The sequence below is a fragment of the Alosa sapidissima genome, chromosome 12, assembly GCF_018492685.1.
Source record: "Alosa sapidissima isolate fAloSap1 chromosome 12, fAloSap1.pri, whole genome shotgun sequence".
NCBI classification, from domain to species: domain Eukaryota; kingdom Metazoa; phylum Chordata; class Actinopteri; order Clupeiformes; family Clupeidae; genus Alosa; species Alosa sapidissima.
The window spans coordinates 8,179,472-8,200,908 of record NC_055968.1 but is presented as its reverse complement, the minus strand read 5'-3'; the positions used below and the strand labels follow the sequence as shown (position 1 = coordinate 8,200,908).

Here is a 21,437-nt window from a genome sequence, read left to right as displayed (position 1 = left end):
CGCTCACCTCCTGCTTGCCGTAGTCGACACATCAAAGGGAGTGCCCCAAAGCTGCTGCTAAATCCACTGCCGTGTGGATTGTGATTCAAATCCAGCTCCCAGTGTTGACGCATAATAGTGTGCCACCAGTTTGTGAGCCCTTAGTCCCAGTGATTTGATGACACAGTCTGTGTGTGTGTGTGTGTGTGTGCGTGTGTCTGTATGTGCCACTAGCTAGTGTTTTCTGGGGCCTGGAATGTGGATCTGTCTGCTTGTGCGTTTGTAAGTATGTGTGTATGTGTGTATGTGTGTCTGTGTGTGTGTGTGTTTGCGTGTGTGTGTGTGTGTGTGTGTGTGTGTGTGTGTGTGTGTGTGTGTGTATGTGTGTGTGTGTGTGATCTTTTTGTTTCTATATGTAAAGTACTGCATCAGTATGTGTGTCTGTGTATTTCTGTGTGTGTGTGTATGTGTGTATTCATGTTTGAGTGTGTGTGTGTGTGTGTGTGTGCCGAGGGGGAGGAGAGGTGGCACCTGCTCTTCCCCGGCTTAGGGCTCTGTGTCTGGCTGTGCGGTGCTGTACTGTGGTGGGTCTGGCCAGTAAGCGGAGACCCGGCGGCCAGCGGTAAACACCTGCTCCTACGCTTACACACACACACACACACACACACACACACACACACCTGCTCCTGTCGTCCCTCCACTCAGGGCTACCAGTGGACCTGCTCCCAGCTGCCCATACCAGCCCTTCAGGCTGCCGCAGTGTGTGCAGTGGTGGTGGTGAAACACACACGCATACACACACGAACACACACACACACACACACACACACACACACACACACACACACACACACACGCACTCATGCACAAACACGCAGATACATACACATATATTCAGTATAATATATATATATATATATATATTCATACACACACACTCACACATGTACAAGCATACACAACTCATATGATCACACACCTGTACACCTGTACAGGTTTCCTGATTAGGGCAAAAGGACTATCTGGGTCTAACTGAGGAGCTAGCTCTTGCTAGATGTCTCGCTCTGTTATGCAGGGCAACAAACAACATCTGTTTCTTCGTGAGGTGTAAAGGGTGAGAATTAATTTGTTTTTCAGAGAAATGACAAAGTCACTTTGGTTGTTTTTGTAAGTGTTACTTTTCTCTTGTGTGGTTTGTGTCATACACCTGATGCTCGTGTGTGCCTGTGCCTCTGTTTGTTCACAAACCAATATGTCTTCATCGTGAACAGGTTTATTTTGGCTCCAATCTGAAGAACCACAGATTGTGCTTCCAGAATTGATATTGAGTCAGTGTAAAAAAATAAAATAAAAATAATAATAAAACAAATAAATGAAACAAAACAAAAAATCTTTGCGTAGATTGGCAAAGATGGCAAACATGAAGCTAATGGAAAAGTGCGTGGTCAGTGGAGATGCCCGGGCTTTGAGCGAGAGCCAATAACGTCTGCTCCTCTGCAGCGGGCTCCTCGTGCCTGCTCTCTGTAATTGAAATAGGAGAAAAGGAATGACCTCCGGCCGGACTGTGGCTGATGGCTCGGACACGCCGCTCTGTGCTGGGATACGGTGTGCCGTGTGCGCCTCCGCCCCTCCTCATCGAGATGGCAATGTTCGCCGGTGGATTGGTGACTTGACATTGAGTTTATTTTTAGAGCGAGCGAGTGCTCAGAGGGAGCCCATACAACCCTCTGAGGGTTATATAAAACAATCCAACTGCTAAAGTGCTCTTTGTTGCACACAGAACAGACAAACGCAAAACAAAAAAACAAAAAAAACTATTCTATTGTTCTATTGTCATTTCTATTCTGTTTTTTGTAATTTTACCGATCAGTTACAATACTGAATCACATTGGTTGATAAAGTAGGAATGAAACAAATAACTGTGTAGTGATGCGTTATTATATGCTATGCTACAATTATTACATATTTGAGTATGGAAATTCTAAAGAGATATTTCTCTATTAATGTATTTTTAGGTGGGAAGGTGGACTGATGCACACCCTCACCATCACCCTCACACACATAGACAAACATTCCCTCTTTCCCATTTCTCTCTTGCTCTCTCTATCTCTCTCTCTCTCTCACACACACACACACACATACATACACATGTATACACACAGCTGGCATAAAAGACAAACACACACACACACGCAGCAGCTGCACGCCCTCTCGCAGCAGCATGCTCAAAGTTGAGTAGTGGTCTCTTGCAGCAGCAGGCTCAGGTGACCGCTGATTGACCTGCAGGATAAATAGCACTTTGGAGCGCCATTCTGCCCAAATTAAAGCTTGCTCTGCCACAGAGCATTGCCTTGGTCACAGCTGATGGAACAGGCTTCCAGGAAGAACATCACACACACACACACACACACACACACACACACACACACACACACACACACACACACACAGGATTCCAGGAAGAGCCTCTCTCACACATATCTCAGTTCACACACACACACACACACACACACACACACACACACACACACACACACACACACACACACACACACACACGTCACAGTGGTGTCCCTCGCTTGTCCTTTTCTGTCAATCATCCTCCTCAAAAAAGCAGAGATTCATATCCACAATTTACACAATACATTGGTGAGCTTAACCTTTTCTAAAATTACCTGACAGCTATGCTATTAGAGAAATACCGTACTGCATTATACACAACATGCTAAGAGATGCAGCAGCCAAACTGGATATACGGTAATCCACATCAGAGAATGGGATTCTAATCCATGGCAATTTCCTGCTATTGAACCCTAAGCGACGCAGGAGTTTTTTTTATTTTATGTCTTATTCTTCCTTCTGAGAGTGTGTCTGCTCTGCATGCGTGCGTGCATGTGTGTGTGTGTGTGTGTGTGTGTGTGTGTTTAGAGAGCCGGGTGTGCCTGCAGCGTCTTTGTGCGGTGCAGAATGCTGCACCTGTTTGTCAGGCAAGGGGCGGGCGGGCTGGGGAACAGACAGGCGAAGCGGGCTGTGGAGCTTGAATGAACTCATTTCCTGGAGTACATTAACCAGAGAAACACGGCAATCAGTAGAGGAAGAACTGGGCTTGGCACGCCAGATGGGCGCAGCTAATCATTGTTGTGGAATAGAGATGACCCTTGCTGTCTCTCGGGGGGCCAGGAGCCACTTGCCAATCGCCACACTCTCCCCTCACTGCCCGGCTCATCACCTCTCTCGGGTTGTGAGGCTTATTTTTTGGGCGGGGGGGGGGGTGGAATCGTCTCAAATGTGTTTTTTGTTTTTTTTTCTGTGATGAAACAGCAGAAAATTAAGTTACTAAATGAATCTGGACAATGTGAAACACAGCAGCTTTTAAAGAACAACCAGTGAAGGAGCTCTCTCTCTCTCTCTCTCTGTCTCTCTCTCTCACACACACACACACACACACATACACACACACATCCTCACATAAACCCACCAGCACTGGCTTTAGCCATGCCCATACGTACATACTGTTGGCTTTTTTTCATTTGCCATTTATGGCCTAAGTGATTGATTATCTCTGCTGTCTTGCACAAGCCTGAACCTCTCAGAGAGAGAGAAAGAGATAGAAAGATAGTGTGTGTGTGTGTGAGAGAGAAAGAGACAGAGAGAGAGAGAGAAAGAAAGAGATAGGGTGAGAGACAGAGAAAGAGAGATAGAGAGAGAGAGAGAGGGAGGAGGCTAATGTTATTAGGAGATGGAGCACACTGCAGCACACCGCTCCCACTCCTGCTCTGGCTGTACTTCAGGGTCTGGTTTGGTTCTGGTTCCTGCTACGGCTCGGGCAGTCCAGTGTCAGCAGGTCCTTCTACAGAGCTCATTACATTTCTCCAGCTGGCTGGACATTATTTCAGCCTCTGTTGGCACACACACACACACACACACACACATGCACACACACACACACACACACACACACACACACACACACACACACACACACACACACACACACACACACATACTCGTTTACAGACTCTCTCACACCCACACAAACCCACACGCACACACACACACACAAACACACACACACACACACACACACACACACACACACACACACACACAAACACACACACACGGACACACGGAATCCCGCGAGCACAGCAAACAGCTTCTGGGACATCATTGGCAATCGGCTGAGATCACAGCCATTAAGTTCTTTCAGTGGGGGAGATGTTTAACAGGGGAGAGAGAGCTCAAGCCTTTTGTCAAAAGCATTTTTTAAATTCATCAGGGATTGTTGGCTTTTTAGAAGAATCTTTGCATGGAAAAAAAAATCTACACGTTGTTTTGTTTTTAAATATCTTTAATGGTTTGATTTTTATTTTAATTCTCAGTGAGAAGTGTATCCTAGATATTTGTTGTCAATAACCGGCAGTAATGATTCGTCTTTTGAAACCTGAGGCTACCAACTGTGCATGAAAAAATCAGTCCGAAAGCTACTATGACAACAACAATAGCGACAAAGAAAACAGCATGTTACGAAAGGCACCGGTGATGAATGTGGAATATTCCGGACTCTCCGTCGCCATGGCGAGTGCTGTAAACACCCCCTGACCGCACTGCAGCGTCTCCGCAGAATCACAATGGCAGACAGGCCCTGTCATTCCCTCACAGGGGGATGTGGGCGCGCGACGTGTGGCTACGCAGCCGGTCATTCAGTGGCCTGCACTTCTCACAAAGCGCCAGCGCACACTGTCTAATGTATGCAAATGATTTGGAGCCAGTAAATGAAGGCACCATTAATCACTCTAGCGATGGTCTATTTTAACCTGGTTAATTACATTTCTAAGGCACGTCGGAAAGGTCCTCATGCAAAACAAATACCAGTATATGGAAATGAACAACTAAAACCAAAAAGGTTAAAACCCCTTTGAGATGGATTGATTTTCTTTTCAGTGAAGCAAACGGGTAAATGAGAGCAAAAAGATGATTGCACAAAATCATCAAGTATGGGGGTCAAACAATTAATAATGAAAGGTAAAAAACATGAACTGACTTCCTTGTGTTGATGTTTATTTTTTAAACATTTGTACTACTGATTTCACTACATTTGATGAACTGCACATGTAACATGTGATCGCTCTAACAATACAAAAATGTCCTCACTGATCCCTTTGACAGTAAGTATCGCAATCGATTCAGGTGATTTAGTCTAATGGACACGCAATCCCAGCACTCTCAGTCCCTCAGCAACAACACGCAGCGAGCAGCCACACCTTAAGAAGCCCATTTCCTGATCCTTTCTAAAGACGGAGTGGCATCACCTCTCTAGAGAAAACCTGTCCTTGAACAGCAGCATTTGGCTGGAGGACAGCGAACATCTCCTATGCCGAGCTGGCAAAGAGAGAGAGAGAGAGCGAGAGAGAGAGAGAGAGAGAGAGAGGCCGGTACGGTACGGGATGTTTGTTTGGTTCAAAGTGCTGTTTGTTTTCTCGTTGGTATTCCTTGGCGGCGCCCTGAGTGCGGTGGGTGTGCGCTTGGCAGCAGCCCTGGGTGCAGTGCTGTCAGCATGGCGATGATGTTTGAGAGAAAGCTGAAGTAGAGCTCCGGGGCTGGAAGCCTGAGCCTGGCTGACGGGGAGCGGAACAAGAGCCCAGCGCAGATTAGACACCCACAGTTTCATGTCCATTTAATGCACCAAGTCAGGGATTCTCTCTCTCTCTCTCTCTCTCTCTCTCTCTCTCTGTCTCTCTCTTTACACTGCTTTCCTGCGAGGTCTTTCCCATGCCTGCCTTCCTCTCCTCTCCTCTCCTCTCCCCTCCTCTCCTCTCCCCTCCTCTCCTATCCTCTCTTCTCCTCTCCTCTCCTCTCATATCCTCTCTTCTCCTCTCCTCTCCTCTCATATCCCCTCCGCTCCTCAGCAGAAGCAAACCGTCAAAACACACCAGCAACACCACCATCACCACCATTTGCAAACCACACCAGAGGCATTGCTCAGGGTATACAGGGATTGGGATTAAGTGAGTTCACAAAGTTCTGTGCACACTGGTTGGAAGAGGCTTCATCCAAAATGCATGTGAAACGCACCAAGGTGCTACACACACACACACACACACATATGCAAACACACACACACACACACACACACACACACACACACACACACACACACACACACACACAGTCAAAATAAGCCACTGGTACCTGCACCTGCAAAAAGTTTAAACATGAAAAATCATCACCTCAGTCTCTACTGCGGCAGCTAGTAGCATGACTCAAGCAAAGCACTGGGATGGAAACAGTCGCTAATACAATTCCCCGGCTAACCGTTTGTTTTGACTTAGCATACTATTTCTATCATATTTCCTTTGTTTTCTCAATTAGTTTCTTTACTTCTCACTCATTCACATTACTGTTTTACTGTTAAAAAGAGACACAATGAGGTTTTTTTCCCCCCCAGTTTTTCATTTCACTTTTCAGCCTATCCTCTTACCAAAAGCGAACTGGAGCCCATGAGGGTGGTGGTGGGCAAGTCTGTGGGAAAGAGCAGCGACCGCATCTCAGGTGTGGAGGCTTCAACAGGGGCTAGTCCCAAGTGCTGGGGGAACCGCACCATGGTCTTGAGATGCTGCTCACCGGCCAGACGCACGTTCGTTCGTTCGTTCATAGCACGCAAAGAGAGACAAAGAGAGAAGACAAAAAGGGGAGAGAGGGAGGAGAGAAAAGAGGAGAAGAAGAGAGAAGAGACGGCACTAGAACAGTTAAAAAAGGACAGAGGGCGTTGAATGGACAGAGTGAGGAGAAAGGAAACTGAGAGAGAGGGGAAAGTGGACGACTATGCTGACAACCAGCTGAGTGTGCTTACGGTCTTGCTTAAACTAATGTGCACACACAAGCACTAACACACACACACACGCACGCACGCACGCAGGCACGCACGCACGCACACGCACTCACTCGCACACACACACACACACACACACACACACACACACACACACACACACATACACATACACACGAACACACACACACACACACATGCACACTATACACACACACACACATGCACACTATACTCTCTCACACACACACACACACACACACACACACACACACACACACACGCACACACAGAAATGCACAGACTACACAGAAACACATGATCCCAGCCCCACATGGGCGATTCTGTCAAGCAAGCTCAGCAGTAATAGCTATCTTGCTTTGGGTAAATGAGAAGATGAGACAGTTGTGTCTGCCACACACACACTCACATAAGCACACGCACACACACGCACACGCACACACACCCACACACACACACACACTGACACAAAGAAAACACCATCCTCCTAGCCACTAATTTGTTGCTATGTGCATGACAGCCCCTTTAAAATACCAACCACATGGCTAGCCTTCAATATTCCTCCTTTTATCTGACACAACCCTCCACTCATAAAAGATTGTACAAGCATGAGCACATTGATACACACACACACAAACACACACACACACACACACACACGCAACATTAGAGACAGAATGGCTGGCAACACACACGGAGAGGTGATGGGAAAAGTAATAAATCCAGGTTCTTTACCTCATTGCTCAACAAGGCGGCATTGAGTGTCCGGCTGATTTCAAACATGTTGTTGTCAGTGCTTTTTTTCCCCCAACACCGTCCGGTCTGTGATTTAGCAAATATTATTTTCTCGCGAGTGGCTCTTCCTCAGCAGATGTCTCCCGTCCTCTACAGGGAGACGCAGGGAGTCAGTCCCGAGCAAAAAAGAAAATGAAAAATGAACAGATTAAAAAAGGTAGAGATAGAGGAAAAAAAACAATCCTCAACAGCTGTTTGCTTGATATTGTCTTAGGTTGCGCTTTTTGTCCCTTTTTTTCCCTGTGTTTTGGTTACACCTCGGTTAAATGTGGAGCTCGTGCCCAGGGTCTCGGCACACGACTGAAGAGTCAATATATTTTTTTGAATCTCCCCAGAGTCAGCACATGAAAACAAGCTGTCGGGCTGGCGGCCGTCTTGCCTTATCTGTTCCCCACACACAGACTCACACAATGCACTCCGATCCTCACTCAGCTCGCCTTCAGATTAGCTACTCCCAAAACATAGCTCTTAGTTTAAACTCCCTCTTGCTCTCCCTCTCTCTCTCTCTCTCTCTCTCTCTCCCTCTCTCTCTTGCTTTCGCTCTCTCACTCTCCTCTTCTCTCTCACACACACTCTCCCTCCCTCCCTCCCTCCCTCTCTCTGTCTCTCTCTCTTGCTCTCACTCACTCACCCCCTCTCCCGCCTCTCGCTCACGCTCCTATGCAGCTACAGTTCACCGTGTTACCACAAGGTGGGAAGACTGTTCTAACTAACATGACACTAGCACATCTGCTTCATTTTCCTTTCTACACTCACTCACACCCCCCACCTCCCTCTGACACCCCTCCCTCCAACACACACACACACACACACACACACACACACACACACACACGTGGCCCCGTCCCCCCACCCATTTGTCCCCATGCTTGTGTAGAACACATGAGACACTTGGCTCGGACTCTATTCCATTTTCTCCTCTGCCACCCTCTTGCTTCAATTCAAGCTGTTTTGATGCACACACACACACACACACACACACACAGAGAGAGACCAGAGAGGGAGCGAGAGAGAGAGAGAGCAGTTTTATGACATACTGATGGAGCACTGCCATTAAGATACTCTAGACCAGTGTGTCCTCTTTGACTCCACCACACCGTGACATGTGCTCTCCCCGTCTCTCTCTCTCTTTCTCTCACTCTCTCCATCTCTCTCCGAGAGTCCATCACACACACATTCACACACACCCAGACATGCCTGTGTCCTGTTACACCTCAAATTGCAACACCTTAGGGCTCCATTTTTAAAACGTGTGTGGAACAAATGGTCAGTGCACAGTTGGATTGTGCTGTCCTGTCCTGAGTAGCCTACAGTGCTTCTGAATGTGGGCTCTGCAATCATATCATGTATTTGTAGGAATTTGTGACTGTTTGAATGGGACTCCCAGGGCTGATTCGATTTATTTTCACATAAGTGCTTGCTTTAAATATGATCTTGGTGAATTTACATCTCCCGTTGCTACCTGGCCTTGTTTACTCTGGATCACGATCAACTGGCACCAGGCCACTATCTTTGAAGATAATGGCACTGATGAATTTTTCATAACAGAAAAACATGGATTATGAGTCTCTTTGTTTTATACATTATTAAAACCATATTTTAGCTGATCAAACAAGACGATATTTGAACGCAATCTGCATGTTAAAATGTCTTCCTTTGTCGCGTATACACTAAAAGCTCTCATAGAAATATCTTTATGCCATGATTGAAAGGAAATACAAAACGAGATCCCATCTGTACATGAGACAAACATAGGAATGGAATCTGTTCTAATTGTAGCACTGAAAATAAAAAGGAAATGCAAAAAGAGATCCTACTTACATAACATACAAATGGAATCTTTTCTCCTGATCTAACTGCAGCACTAAAATACTAAAAATGAATAAAAAGGATAAGGCCATAAGCCTCTGACACATGGATGCTCTGAGCCTGAAGCTGTGCACGTCTCCTCCTTGGGCATCGCTTGCTTCTTCCCTTCCTGTCGTCCGTGTGCTTGCTGCACTTTCCTCCTGCCCCCAAGAGGGGTGTGTGTCCAGTTAATAGCAGCCTATTGACACGGGCCCATCTGTTGGGGTGGATCTCGGCCAGCAGAGTGAAAAGGCAGAGCCACAACGATGCTCCTCGAAAACAATCTCTCAAACCAAGTGTGTGTGTGTGTGTGTGTGTGTGTGTGTGTGTGTGTGCAGATATAGATTTGAAGTGTCAGAGAGAGGTGGGGAATATAAACGGAGCGTTGTGTTGTTCTCTTTCGAGAGATAATACGTGCAGAAATGGTGATGCATATGGAGAGTGTGAGTCATATTTAAGCGATCTTTGAAGGATGCTCTCGAATACAAAAGAGTGATGGAAGGAACTGAGGAAGAAGCTCATCGAGAAGATCGAGAAGAAGAGACACTGTCTTAAAAACACACACACAAACACACTCTCACACACACACTCTTGTCTAAGTCAGGACACATTGTCTGTACACTAGGATGAGCTGTCACTTGAATCATGGAGTCGGCTGTTTGATTCCTCAGTCAGCTGCCCTCCCTTCACTTTTGGCCCAGTTGTTCCCTCGGGTCCCCTGATTGCTGTCGCCATAGTGACTATATGTGTCTCCGTAAAGCCAGGGCAAAGATAGTCTCCTGTGTGCTGTCATTTCATTGCATGACCTCCCGTTCATTGAGGATGGCTCATACGAGCAGGTCTCTACACGGTCAAGCTAAAAAGGATTTTCCTGTACACAACACGGCCATGCATGAACTCAACCCACACGTACTGTAGGCAGGGCTACTAGAAAGGAGGTTTCAACCCCATGCAACACACTGAAAATGTGAACTCTTGAAACATTAAAAACAAAAACTAAATAAAATGATTCATGGCATATGTGTTTGACATTCTTGTTAATATTTTAGGACCATTCATTGGTGAACATGTTGAGGTGTTCTTGAGTTCTCACTGGACGCTTATTGTTTTTGATGTAACAGAAAAATTAGGTCTCTCGTGGGAAGCAATTAAAATACGAGGATCAAAAAAACTGAACTGCACTTGTATTTTGTATTCCATTATTAGAGGCTCTCATTAAGTTATCTGGTCATTCTGCACACCTTCTGACTGAAACTATATGGTGGAGAGAAGCGTGCATCTTAAACCAAAGCACAGTGAACTGTCAAAGGCTTCTTTGGCATCACTAAACCTGTAAATAGGAAAATGAGACAACACACTGCCAATGTTTGTGAGCGCACATGGAACATATTCAACCAAATTAAAAATCTGAGAGCAAGGGCAAGGAATATTTTTTTTAAAAAGCCAGCCTAATAAAGAATCTATATTTTTGCAAGCTATTTCATAATATGATTTGACATCCCTGCCAAACAAATGCAAAAGCATGGTGCCACTTAATTGTTGATGTTAGCAGATGACACACCATGAAAGACAGCTATTCAATTTTCAATTTTAAGGAGATATTGCACCACACAATTCTTCATAATTTAAAAAATAATCACACTACCCTGGCTGCACAGCAGCATAGCTCAAATATGATCGCCGAAAAAAGAGAGAAAAGACATGCATTTAGAGAGAAAGAAAGAGATAGATAGAGTGTGTGTGTATGTGTATGTGTGTGTGTGTGTGTGTGTGTGTGTGTGGAGGGGGGGGTTCATTGCCAATTCTGTCTTATTAAATAGTGGCCCCCTCTTGGTCTCATTCATCTGGTTCATCTGGCGCTCCGTCTAGAGCTTATCATCAGAAAATTACCCTGCGAAAACGTCTATATACCAAGGGGCTTGATTGCAAGGCATATGGGCATTCATTTGAAGCAGCTAATCAGGTGTTCTACTGGAAAACGAATAAAGTCAGGCAAATAACACATGCTCCAATTGTTCTATGATACACTCAAATTACTCTATGTGTAATGGGCATAGATGGTCTTGGAATAGACATTTTGGGAAATTTAATTTAATTTCGTTTTTAAGGCTGTTGTGTCAGGTTCTTTTTTTCTATAGGGAAACATTTTTGTAGCAGGCTCAAACTAATTCTTTGCTTATAAAAATATATAATCGAATATAGGCTATTATATTTGTCTACACTACATGAAGCAACAGGGTATGGTATTCTTTGTCACTGTCACATTACTTAATGCCTAGTCGATAATAACTTTGAGCGGGCTAATCAGCACCGACATAAAAGAGAAAGTCACCTACAGCATTACAGTCAGGCCAATACATTTGCGGAAACATTAAACCAGTTTTGTTTTGGTCTCTAAACTATTCAGCAGAATAGGTCGGTGACCAGCAGCATCCACCATAGGCATCCACGTAGATGGGGGTGCTGTAGCCTGGCACGCACCTGCTGCAGCTTCAATTACGTCAAAGCGTCACGAACCAGCTCTTCCTCCGGGTCACACGCCGTTACCGTGGAAACAGGCAACCAGCGTCTCAGGCATAGCAGTGTGGAGCGAATGGTAAAGGAAGATGGAGGAGATCCACAGAGACATCGATACTGGTGTGTAATTTCATGCAAATTCGCGTTGTTTCCATTATTCCTATATATCGACCTCCCACTAGAGCATGTGCGCGATTTTAGGAAGGTCTGGTTGGCCACAACCTTGCATGACGTAGGGCTCGACGTCGTTCGGAAATTCAGAGCATGGCAGAGATGTAAACAGTCCACTGCAGTTTGCTAGCAATCAAGCTAGCACATTGGTTTGGTGGTTAGCTTTTCTCCTTTTAAAAAACGTTGCTTTCCTCGCAGTGATATTAATAGGCCATGCTCTTGCGATGCACTGTTTTGTGCACATACACCTTAGACTCGGTGTCATCGGCAGGTCGACGAACCTTACATGAAGTTCAGCACAGAAGCCTAGCCTGCGACCCACCACATAGTTCATCCACCTTATCTATAGATACGTTCAAAGAAAGAAAAAGATCTGTCTCTCCCTGTTCTATCTTTCTTTCTTTGCTTTATTTATTTGCTCTCACACTAATAACATACAAAAACCTCTGACTGTCCTCTGTGTTTAATTGGTCAATTCAAAATATTGACATATAGGTTACTTCTTAGGCTAAATAACCAATAGGCTAGGCTATACTGTGTATAGTATAAAGTCAAGTTAATATGACCTGATTTTGCCTCATGGTTTATGGCTTTTGTGTTTACAACATGACCCCCCACAACTTCTGCAAGCATTTTAGTATGGGAATATGGATGTTCAGATTGCCATTGTATTATGAAATATAACAGCACTAGGCTAGATGTTTATTGCATTTTCATGGGATTAACAAGTTCTAGGCTACTATTTGCATTTTGTCATTGTTTTATCGTATATTATTTCTCTCTTAGCTAATCAGAGACAGAGAATAGGCTACACTTAGCTGCAGCAGTTAAATAAAATCAATCATATAGTATGAAAAAAAAAAGATCTTTTCCACTCTTGTGGTAGGCTATTGATCACCATGCTCAGAGATCTGCTGTTCTTGTAGCAGGGACTGAGGCAGGAGGTGAGGATGCGCTCGTGGGGAACGTTAGCAAGCTGGTGGTCTCCCCGCCTGGATACACAGGAGCCCCTCGGAAAGGCCACCTCACCTTTGATGCCTGCTTTGAGAGTGGTGAGAAATATATATTTTTTGCTATAATTTAGCAGTATGGCGCGAGTTGGATTGATATACCCAAGGCTGTGGTTCAGCCGTAGGCCAGAGCTATGTAGATTTACAGATTTACAGGCTGTACATTTGCATTTTCACATTAAGCAAACACTTTTATCCAAAGCGACTTACATGTCAGTTATATTACAAGGGCCATTGTCCTCAGAGCAACTCAGGGCTAAGTGCCTTGCTCAAGGGCACAACGGTGGAAGCTGGGAATTGAACCCACAACTTTTCAGCCTACTGCATGCAAGCCCCACTCCTTGCACACTACACTACCACCGCATGTTTCTTATGCAAACTCTAGTCTGTAGATGTCAGAATAAAATAATGAAAAATATTGTAGTCGTCCACAGGTAAGTTAAAAGAAAATAGAAATGTTGAGTCTGTTGTCTGAAACCGGTCTTTCTCTATAAAGACAGGTAGTCTTGATATAAGATTGAAGTGTTCATATTAAGTATTTAAGTTTCTCATGACCAGAGGCAAGGCAGCCCTGCTATTCTAACTAATATGTGTATTGGTGTGCATTTAGGTGTGCACTATATTTTATGGTGTTTGTAGTGAATGCATATTTACAGTGTGTTTAATGTCTTTCTACTGAACATTCTACTTGTTGTCCTCAAGGATAGCTCTAAATCTTGCTGTACAACTGTGCAGTGACAATATGGGATTCTATTTTATTATTGGGTTATTAAATCCGACATCACAGGCCCAACAGCTGTTTCGTTATATAGAAATTAGTGTTGCTGTGCAGTCTGGTGATCTAATCAAGTAATGTCCAGGGTTCTGCGAAAAATAGGATTTTGTTAGGTTGAGGGAGCAAGTGACTAGTAGAATGGCAATTTTTCTTATAGGCTACTCTGAATATAGAGTAAAAAAAAATCTTTTACTGTCTATGGGGGAAAAAAACGAGCAGCTCTGTGAGCAGTTGGACTGCATTTTTCCAACTGCATTTTTTGACTTTTGCAGGTGTTGCTGCGTCAGGTGTTGCTGCGTCTGTTTACCGCAATAAGTTTAAGTTTTGTCTTCCCCTCTCGGCCTAACATTTTTTTTGTCTGAGGGAAACGGTTATGAACTAAGGTGTTCCAGACTAGATCTCCCTGAAAAAAGATCTAGCTGGGCAAGGCCAGAGCCTTATAGATCTCTCTCTTGGGCTCTGGGCAAGGCCAGGCTACATTATTGCATCACAACGTGAAGAACTTCAGCAATTTTTTTAAAATCATGTAGGGAAGGTAGATAGGTAGTGTAAACATTTGATATCTGTCGATGCCCAGTAGTAAACCTCATTATGTTTTTAGAAGATCACAGCTGTCAAGAGGGACACTAATAATATAACTAAAGTATAACAGGTTATCTGCAGTTTGTTGCTTATTTATCTTTTTTTCCATGTGAAAATGTTAAGATCTTTCCAGGGCAACCTTCTTGAACCTTCCTAGCTATCTGTCAAACAGCTCATCTTCTTCCCTGACCCAGTAGACTTATTCTGTTTAGTTTCTTATGGAGGGAATCATCATAGGTGCCAGTGGCATTTTAAGCCTCACTAATTAACCAACCCTATTCATTCTCCCTTAAAATCTTTCTGTGATCATGGGGAGTATGAAAGTGTGATTTCCGTGCTATTAATATTTCTGTTTTCCTTCAGTCATCTTTGATTATCCTGAGCAACACTAGCCCCTAATTAAATCAGGGCTGTTAAAGAGATGTTTATTCCCTACGCGTTTGCGTAGGATGGATAGGAAAGCCATACGTTCCCGGTGGCACGCAGTTGAAGAAGCACTCTGGCTGTGATCTAGCAGTCAGTGTGCAGAGAAACACTGTGTTGTGCCATGTGATGAGCGATGGCAGAGCGCAAAGCAGGCCATTGTCACTGCGGATGGGCCTGTTAATGGCTAATTATCTACTCTGCAAGAGGAGGGGAGAGGAGGAAAAAAAAGCGCTTGACGTGAATAACCGTTCTTTTGCCTCGTCCATCCTCGTCCGCTTGAAAACTGTAATTAAACAGATTTAATATTTTGAAGAATGCTTTGTAAATGGCCTTTGTTTGGCACTTTTGGGGTGGGAGGGGGAGGGGGGCATTGATGGTGGGGTAATGAAAATAAAGTGCTTTTTCCTGACAAGGTCAAGTGGGCAGGAGCCTGCTGCCGAGGGCCGCGACTGACAGCGAGTCAACGAGCGCTTTTGGAACACTCACAATATCATTCTCTGTCGAGAGGTGAGGTGCAGGGCCTCAGCTAGATGAGACTTGCCTCTCATATACTTGACAGGCAAGCCACTCACGCTCAGGTTTTTTTTTCTCTTTTTTTTTTTCCGTTGAAGTTCAATTTGCCATTTCGGGGATTTTTTTTTTGTTCACATAGTTTTGTTTTGTCCAGATTTCTCTGTGGATAGGATTTCAAAAAGGAAATATTGCATTGCTGGTGTCTCTCCAACATGTCACTGAGCCCTCCATCTGAAGAGAGTTCTTTTCTTTTTTAGATTGATCCAAAATTGGAATATAGTATAAATGGAAAGTTTGTGAAATGCATCTGAGTTGTTAGCCCTACTCCAAAAGACATCACGAGTATACCGAAAAGGGCAAGCAAGACGTAGAGACTGATGTTTTTATTTTATCAATATATTGAATAAAGAATATGCCATTAATTTATTTTTTAAACATATCTGGTACTAAACCACATTTGTAATTTTGAATTGACCAATGTACCTATAAATAATTAGAATATTATATCCTTATTTGCGTAAAAAGTTCCTCTGTTCTCCTCTGTGATACCCTTGCAGTAGCCTGGACATTGATTAATGGGCGCTGGGCTAGCAGACGTAGATCAGCTAACATATATGACATTAGGCCCAGTGTCTGTGGGTCTGCAGACGCTCCTGAATGATTTATGGAATTGATATTAATCTCTTTCCAGTAAATGCATTACTGAAGTTGGAAACGGAGAGGAATTGATGTTACTGCGCTAATGTCAAATTAATGTCCTGTTGCTGTTTCAGCAAAGCAAAACACTGCAGCTAAATGGCTTTAACCTTTTAGTGCCCACAGAGGTACGAGAAGGGGGAATAATAAGATAGGATCTCTGCTGAGGTCCTTGTGGTAGTATTTTTTTCATTCTTGTTGTAATGTGCTGGTTGTGTCCTTTCATAGCAGGCCTTCGCTGTACCCTGGTGTAGTATTACTCTAATGAGTCCCCTACCCCAACATGCAGCATATGGAGGGCACAAGAACATAGACTTCCTGTTACGTCGATATTTCTGTTTCAGACTCTGTAACAATGTGCAATGCGGCTGTTTCTGTCTGATGATGATCCACTCTTAGAGTCATGACCTGGACAGAATTTACTTACAACCCTGCTCTGTTAAATGTGCATTAGCCTGTCTGAAACAGACACCTCAGTATGCCTTTGATATACTTGATCTGCCACAATAGATTTCAGTCTGAGAGTCAGAAATGTACTGTAGTTGGTATGCTGCCATCACTACTGAAAAGCTATACTGTAGGTTACTTGAAATGTGACATGTTAAATCGGAGATTTAAGTGCTTTGCAGAAACAGAATCAGAATCATAACAGAATAGAACAGAATCATAAAGCTTCATATTTCTGGAAAACGTAATGTCTTCTTTGAAACCGAGCTCGTTACAAATGACTCCATTTTCAATTTATTTATGAGGTGTGTAATTTGACAGTGACAGGCAGAACATTTGAATAATGGCTGGCATGCCTTGTGTACATCTACCAGCAAACAGTATTCTAATGGGTCTTGCATGATAGCTACCTGTACATGCTTCCCCCTCTGTTCCCTAGCTCTCCTTGAGCATAATCTATTTCCAAGTCTAATGATGAGGCTGAAAGCCTGCATTTGAATTGAAACTGTAGGGTGGTGTCAGCATCATGAAGTCCACTCCTTCGCATATAGGCTAGTTGTCAAGAGCCTCTGCTTATGTGAATGTCCTCCAACTGGGCTGGCCTGGTAATAAATTCTAATTGGTTCGGTAAAACACAGTATTGGTGGTGTGTTAGCTGTTTATCAAAGGTGGGAACCATCTGATTTGCATTTAGATGACGCATAATTCAAATTCCCATCAGTGGCTTGTAGATTAGGCCAATGTGTGACATGTTGTCAGGAGTGGAGAAGGGGTTCTTGCTTACACTACTGTATAAGGTCTTTTTCTGAGTTTTTCCTTTCTATTCATGAACTTAACAAAATGGCCTCCATTATTCCTTGTTTGATAACACTGGTACATAATGAACATTTCCTCCAGGCGTCATTAAAATCATATTGATGCCTCAGTAGATATAGCAGTGTCAGGCACATTATGTAAATGTGTGTGGTATCTTGAATGCAAATGAGTGTTAATGGGTGTAATTAGCACTTTGGCCATTTGGTTTTTCATCACGCTGCTGTTTGTTTATTAAGTGATATATGTTTAAGTATTTGTACCATTATCATTTGTTTTGTTTATTCTTTTTTTCCCGTGAGGAATGGGAACTACCTGTAGCAGGCAGTTCCTAATCTTATGTGTTTACATTGGATGGGAGACATTTTGATAAGTATATATACTTTTTTGATCCCGTGAGGGAAATTTGGTCTCTGCATTTAACCCAATCGGGGAATTAGTGAAACACAAACAGCACACAGTGAACACACAGTGAGGTGAAGCACACACTAATCCCGGCGCAGTGAGCTGCCTGCTTCAACGGCGGCGCTCGGGGAGCAGTGAGGGGTTAGGTGCCTTGCTCAAGGGCACTTCAGCCGCGGCCCACTGGTCGGGGCTCGAACCGGCAACCCTCCGGTTACAAGTCCAGAGTGCTAACCAGTGGGCCACGGCTGATGTGAGATATCGTTAGAAAGGCACTGTAAGGCTTTGCAAATGGAGCCTGAAAGCTTGCTTGCTTGCTTATTTATTTATTTACTTACTTACTTACTTATTTAAATATATATTTAAAAAATTTTAAAAAAAAGATTTGATGTGTTCAAATGTCCAAAAAAAACCCCATGTTATTATATTCAGGATGTTACCCTGAAGACAGTAGGGCTACAACAACAAAATGTTTTGTAGGTTAGATCCGTGTCATTGGTGTGATGTGACGTATAGCATCATTTCGTGTACTGTTTGGCTTCTCTGGTCTGCGCTGCAGGTACCAGCACGACAGCATGGGCACACAGGGGGCCTTCTCTCCTCACCCACACCCCGCCTCGCCAGCGAGTGCTCGTTTAAACCCCATATTCTCTTACATATTCAATATAGTCTTTTATCAGCACCCATCACCCTGCTCATGTGTTCAGCAAGGTGACATCTGTCAGATAAAGTGTAGAGAAGAGGTATCTGTTAAATTAGTCTCTTTTCAAACAAACCAGAAAGGAGGGGAAGAGACTTCCTCAGCCTCTTGCAGTCTCTCAGCTGATATTCGCACCTCCCATGTCAGAAAGCCATTGGAGAGGTATTGCCGTCAAAATTACTGTCCATTTGTTTGGTGCAAAATAACACAGAGGCATGGGCGTAATTTTCAATCTGATTGTATTGTTGTGTTGTTTGGGTGGTATATTAGTTTCATATATCGCCTGGTTGATATCATCGTGTCTGTGTGCTCTGTTAACAGAATGGTTTTCAGCATTATTGCACCCAGCGATCTCATCGGTTTGGTGAGATTATGACCGTATGAACTGGAGGGGAATTACTTATAAAACGCGCTGGGTGAGAGGCAGGCAGGCAGGGGAGCAGGGGGACAGCACACAGTTGCACAGAGAGGGAAGTGCACCCTAGGGCTGGGAGATATGGACCAAAATTCATATCCTGGTACTTTTAGGCTGACTGGCGATACACAATACCAGTATTTCTTACAATGTTGAGTCAAACTCACATGTTAAATGTCACAAGTACAATATCAAAATAACATGCAAAGACAGGGTTTCCTTCAATACTTGGAAATATGTAGAGCTATGTATAAATGCTTTGCACCATCACACTATATCGGTGTAGGCGGTGTTGTCTAATTTTATATCTCTTTTGAAAATATACAGATATATTTTCATATCGTTATGGCACCCAGCCCTAGGGCACCCAGAGAAAATAAGAAATGTCAGTGCAAAGAGGTGTCATCACTCCGGGCCTCTTATTAATTGTGCTGTTTTGCTTGGCGCATCTGTGACTCTTTATCTCCTCGGCCCAGGTTCTGCGAGCAGGATTATGCAGTTCCTACGAAATGAATGCCGCCCGCCGAACGTGGCCATCGCTCCGTGACCACACGATGATTGTGATCTTGTGCCCTGTCTCGTGTGATGTATGGCAGGATTATGGTATTAGCCTGCTGCACATAAGAACTTCACTGGCGGCCAGCCGCACTAACCTAGGTATCTAAACAACGCGGCCTGTTTATGGTTGTTATTCAGGTGGTCATTTGTAACCAGTGACCTTTCCCATAGTTTCATAGATCAACCAGATGGTGGTGGCCATTTGAAAGTGGGTGGTTTATGTTGCAGTAACCTCCAGGATCCTCTCTCTGCAGTTACACTGAGGCTGTGAAAATGGTGATGTGCAGTACTAAGGGTCAGGCTGTTGATTGCGGTCATGCTAGAGTGCAACAGTACCAAAAGTCTTTTCTGCTATATTATCAGACACAGAGGGAAAAAGTGTGATACAATGGACAAATACAGCAATGACTGCCACAATGGCGCAATGTGTTGCAATACCTATTACTTGAGAGTTGATACTGCTTACATTTGTTCCTTATATCAAATGGTTCTATGTAATGTTCCCAGAAATAGTTTTTTTTTTTCGTAATTTTTTTTTTATAAAAAAATGTTAGAGGTGTGATAGCCTTGGTACCATTGACCCCACAGTGGTCTGCACACCGGGCATATTCCCCCATCACTAGCATCTGCCTGTCCTTCCTGACCTGTGACTGGCTTACAAGGTCCAGCATGTCCAGCACAGTCTTAGCACAGAAGTTGCTGTCACAAGCATTTCACTGGACATTGCATCTGTTTTGTGTCAGGGTATGATGAGACAGGGTATGATGAACTGAGATGGCAGCACCTTGCTTGAGTTGGGCTTTCTGTTGTGACTGACCAACCGACAGCCCTGGACTTGTGATGAACATTAGCAGCTGTTGCTTGTTCGCTAACATCTGAAGCGAGCACTCAGCACTCAGCTACTGGTTATTGTTAAAGCAACACCAAAGCACTTTTCCTCTGTCACATGCACACTATTTGTTTATCCAGCACCGGCTTTGGAAATAACAATGTCCACAGACAGTTTCTTATGTCTCATTCTATCAAACTACAGATCCGCTACCTGATCTGGCATACTTGCATAGTGCGGTTATAGCCGATAGAGGGTCGTGAAGCAAATGCAGATGTGCCGTTCACCTTGTTACGAGTTGATGAACCACTGCCACTGAAACGATACAAAAAAACTACAAAAAGGTACAATAAACTCTTTGGTGTTTTTTTCCAATTCTCAGAGCCTCCAAGCCAATGTGGCCTGCTTGGGTTGAGTAAATAATATCTGTAACTCACAAAGTAGCGGCGTTTTATTCCTGAAGCCAAGTGGACTCGACAAGTAGCCAGAGGCTTATTTTGACTGTTGAGAACACACTGAGGAACACTTTGCATTGAGAGCCCCAAAGCAAGGAAGTTGATTACAGATTAGCAGACTGCTCTGAGGGTTTGTACAAAGCCAAAGAAAACCAGTAGTAGGCAGATCTGGACATACTGCATATAATTGCTGTAATACTGCTTGCTCTAAGTAATAACCCCATGTGAGTAAAAACCCCAACATTCCCTGTTAGTGAAGAACCAGTATCCTTAGGTCAGTTCTGAGAACCAGGAATGTCAAACAGACTTGATGAGTCATATCTTTGGGTTAGCACTGAAAGGAAGGATCTGAGATCAACCCAGAGGGTCACCAGCCAGGTCAGTATTCACCTCTGAGGGGGGTGGGGTTGTTTATGGCAGACAGTGGAGATAGCATGCTACTGCAGCTAGCCTGTAGACAGGGGCGCTGCCAGAAAATGTAGGTCCTATGACAGACAATAATTCTGGCCCCCCCCAATAATACAATATATTATATATGCTCTCTGGGGGCCCCCTGTCAGTTCTAGGCCCTTAGAATCGTCCTAACCCCCCCCCCCCCCCCCTTGTGAATGAGAGGCGGTTTTTGGGAGGCATGCTGTGCGGGCGGCTCACGC

General features: G+C 44.1%; 2 protein-coding genes across 11 annotated transcripts in view; one reads left to right on the top strand and one right to left on the bottom strand.

Moving 5' to 3' along the window:
- The window catches only part of elavl4 (ELAV like neuron-specific RNA binding protein 4), a 94,379-nt gene extending 82,300 nt beyond the window's left edge, over nucleotides 1-12,079 (bottom strand). For 7 of the 9 annotated variants that reach the window (XM_042057516.1, XM_042057519.1, XM_042057518.1 and 4 more), the window contains exon 1: nucleotides 6,461-6,593. In XM_042057516.1, coding sequence (XP_041913450.1) covers nucleotides 6,461-6,583 — 123 coding nt within the window. In that variant the 5' untranslated portion in view covers nucleotides 6,584-6,593. Of the gene's footprint in view, nucleotides 1-6,460; nucleotides 6,594-7,567; nucleotides 8,136-11,956 lie in introns of those variants that run through there. The other 2 variants (XM_042057523.1, XM_042057527.1) reach the window with 2 other exon arrangements.
- agbl4 (AGBL carboxypeptidase 4) overlaps nucleotides 11,996-21,437 on the top strand; it is a 322,319-nt gene continuing 312,877 nt past the window's right edge. Inside the window, exons 1-2 of one of the 2 annotated variants that reach the window (XM_042057513.1) lie at nucleotides 11,996-12,112; nucleotides 13,093-13,215. In XM_042057513.1, the coding sequence (XP_041913447.1) occupies nucleotides 12,082-12,112; nucleotides 13,093-13,215 (154 nt within the window). In that variant the 5' untranslated portion in view covers nucleotides 11,996-12,081. Of the gene's footprint in view, nucleotides 12,113-13,089; nucleotides 13,216-21,437 lie in introns of both variants that reach the window. The other variant, XM_042057512.1, reaches the window with a different exon arrangement.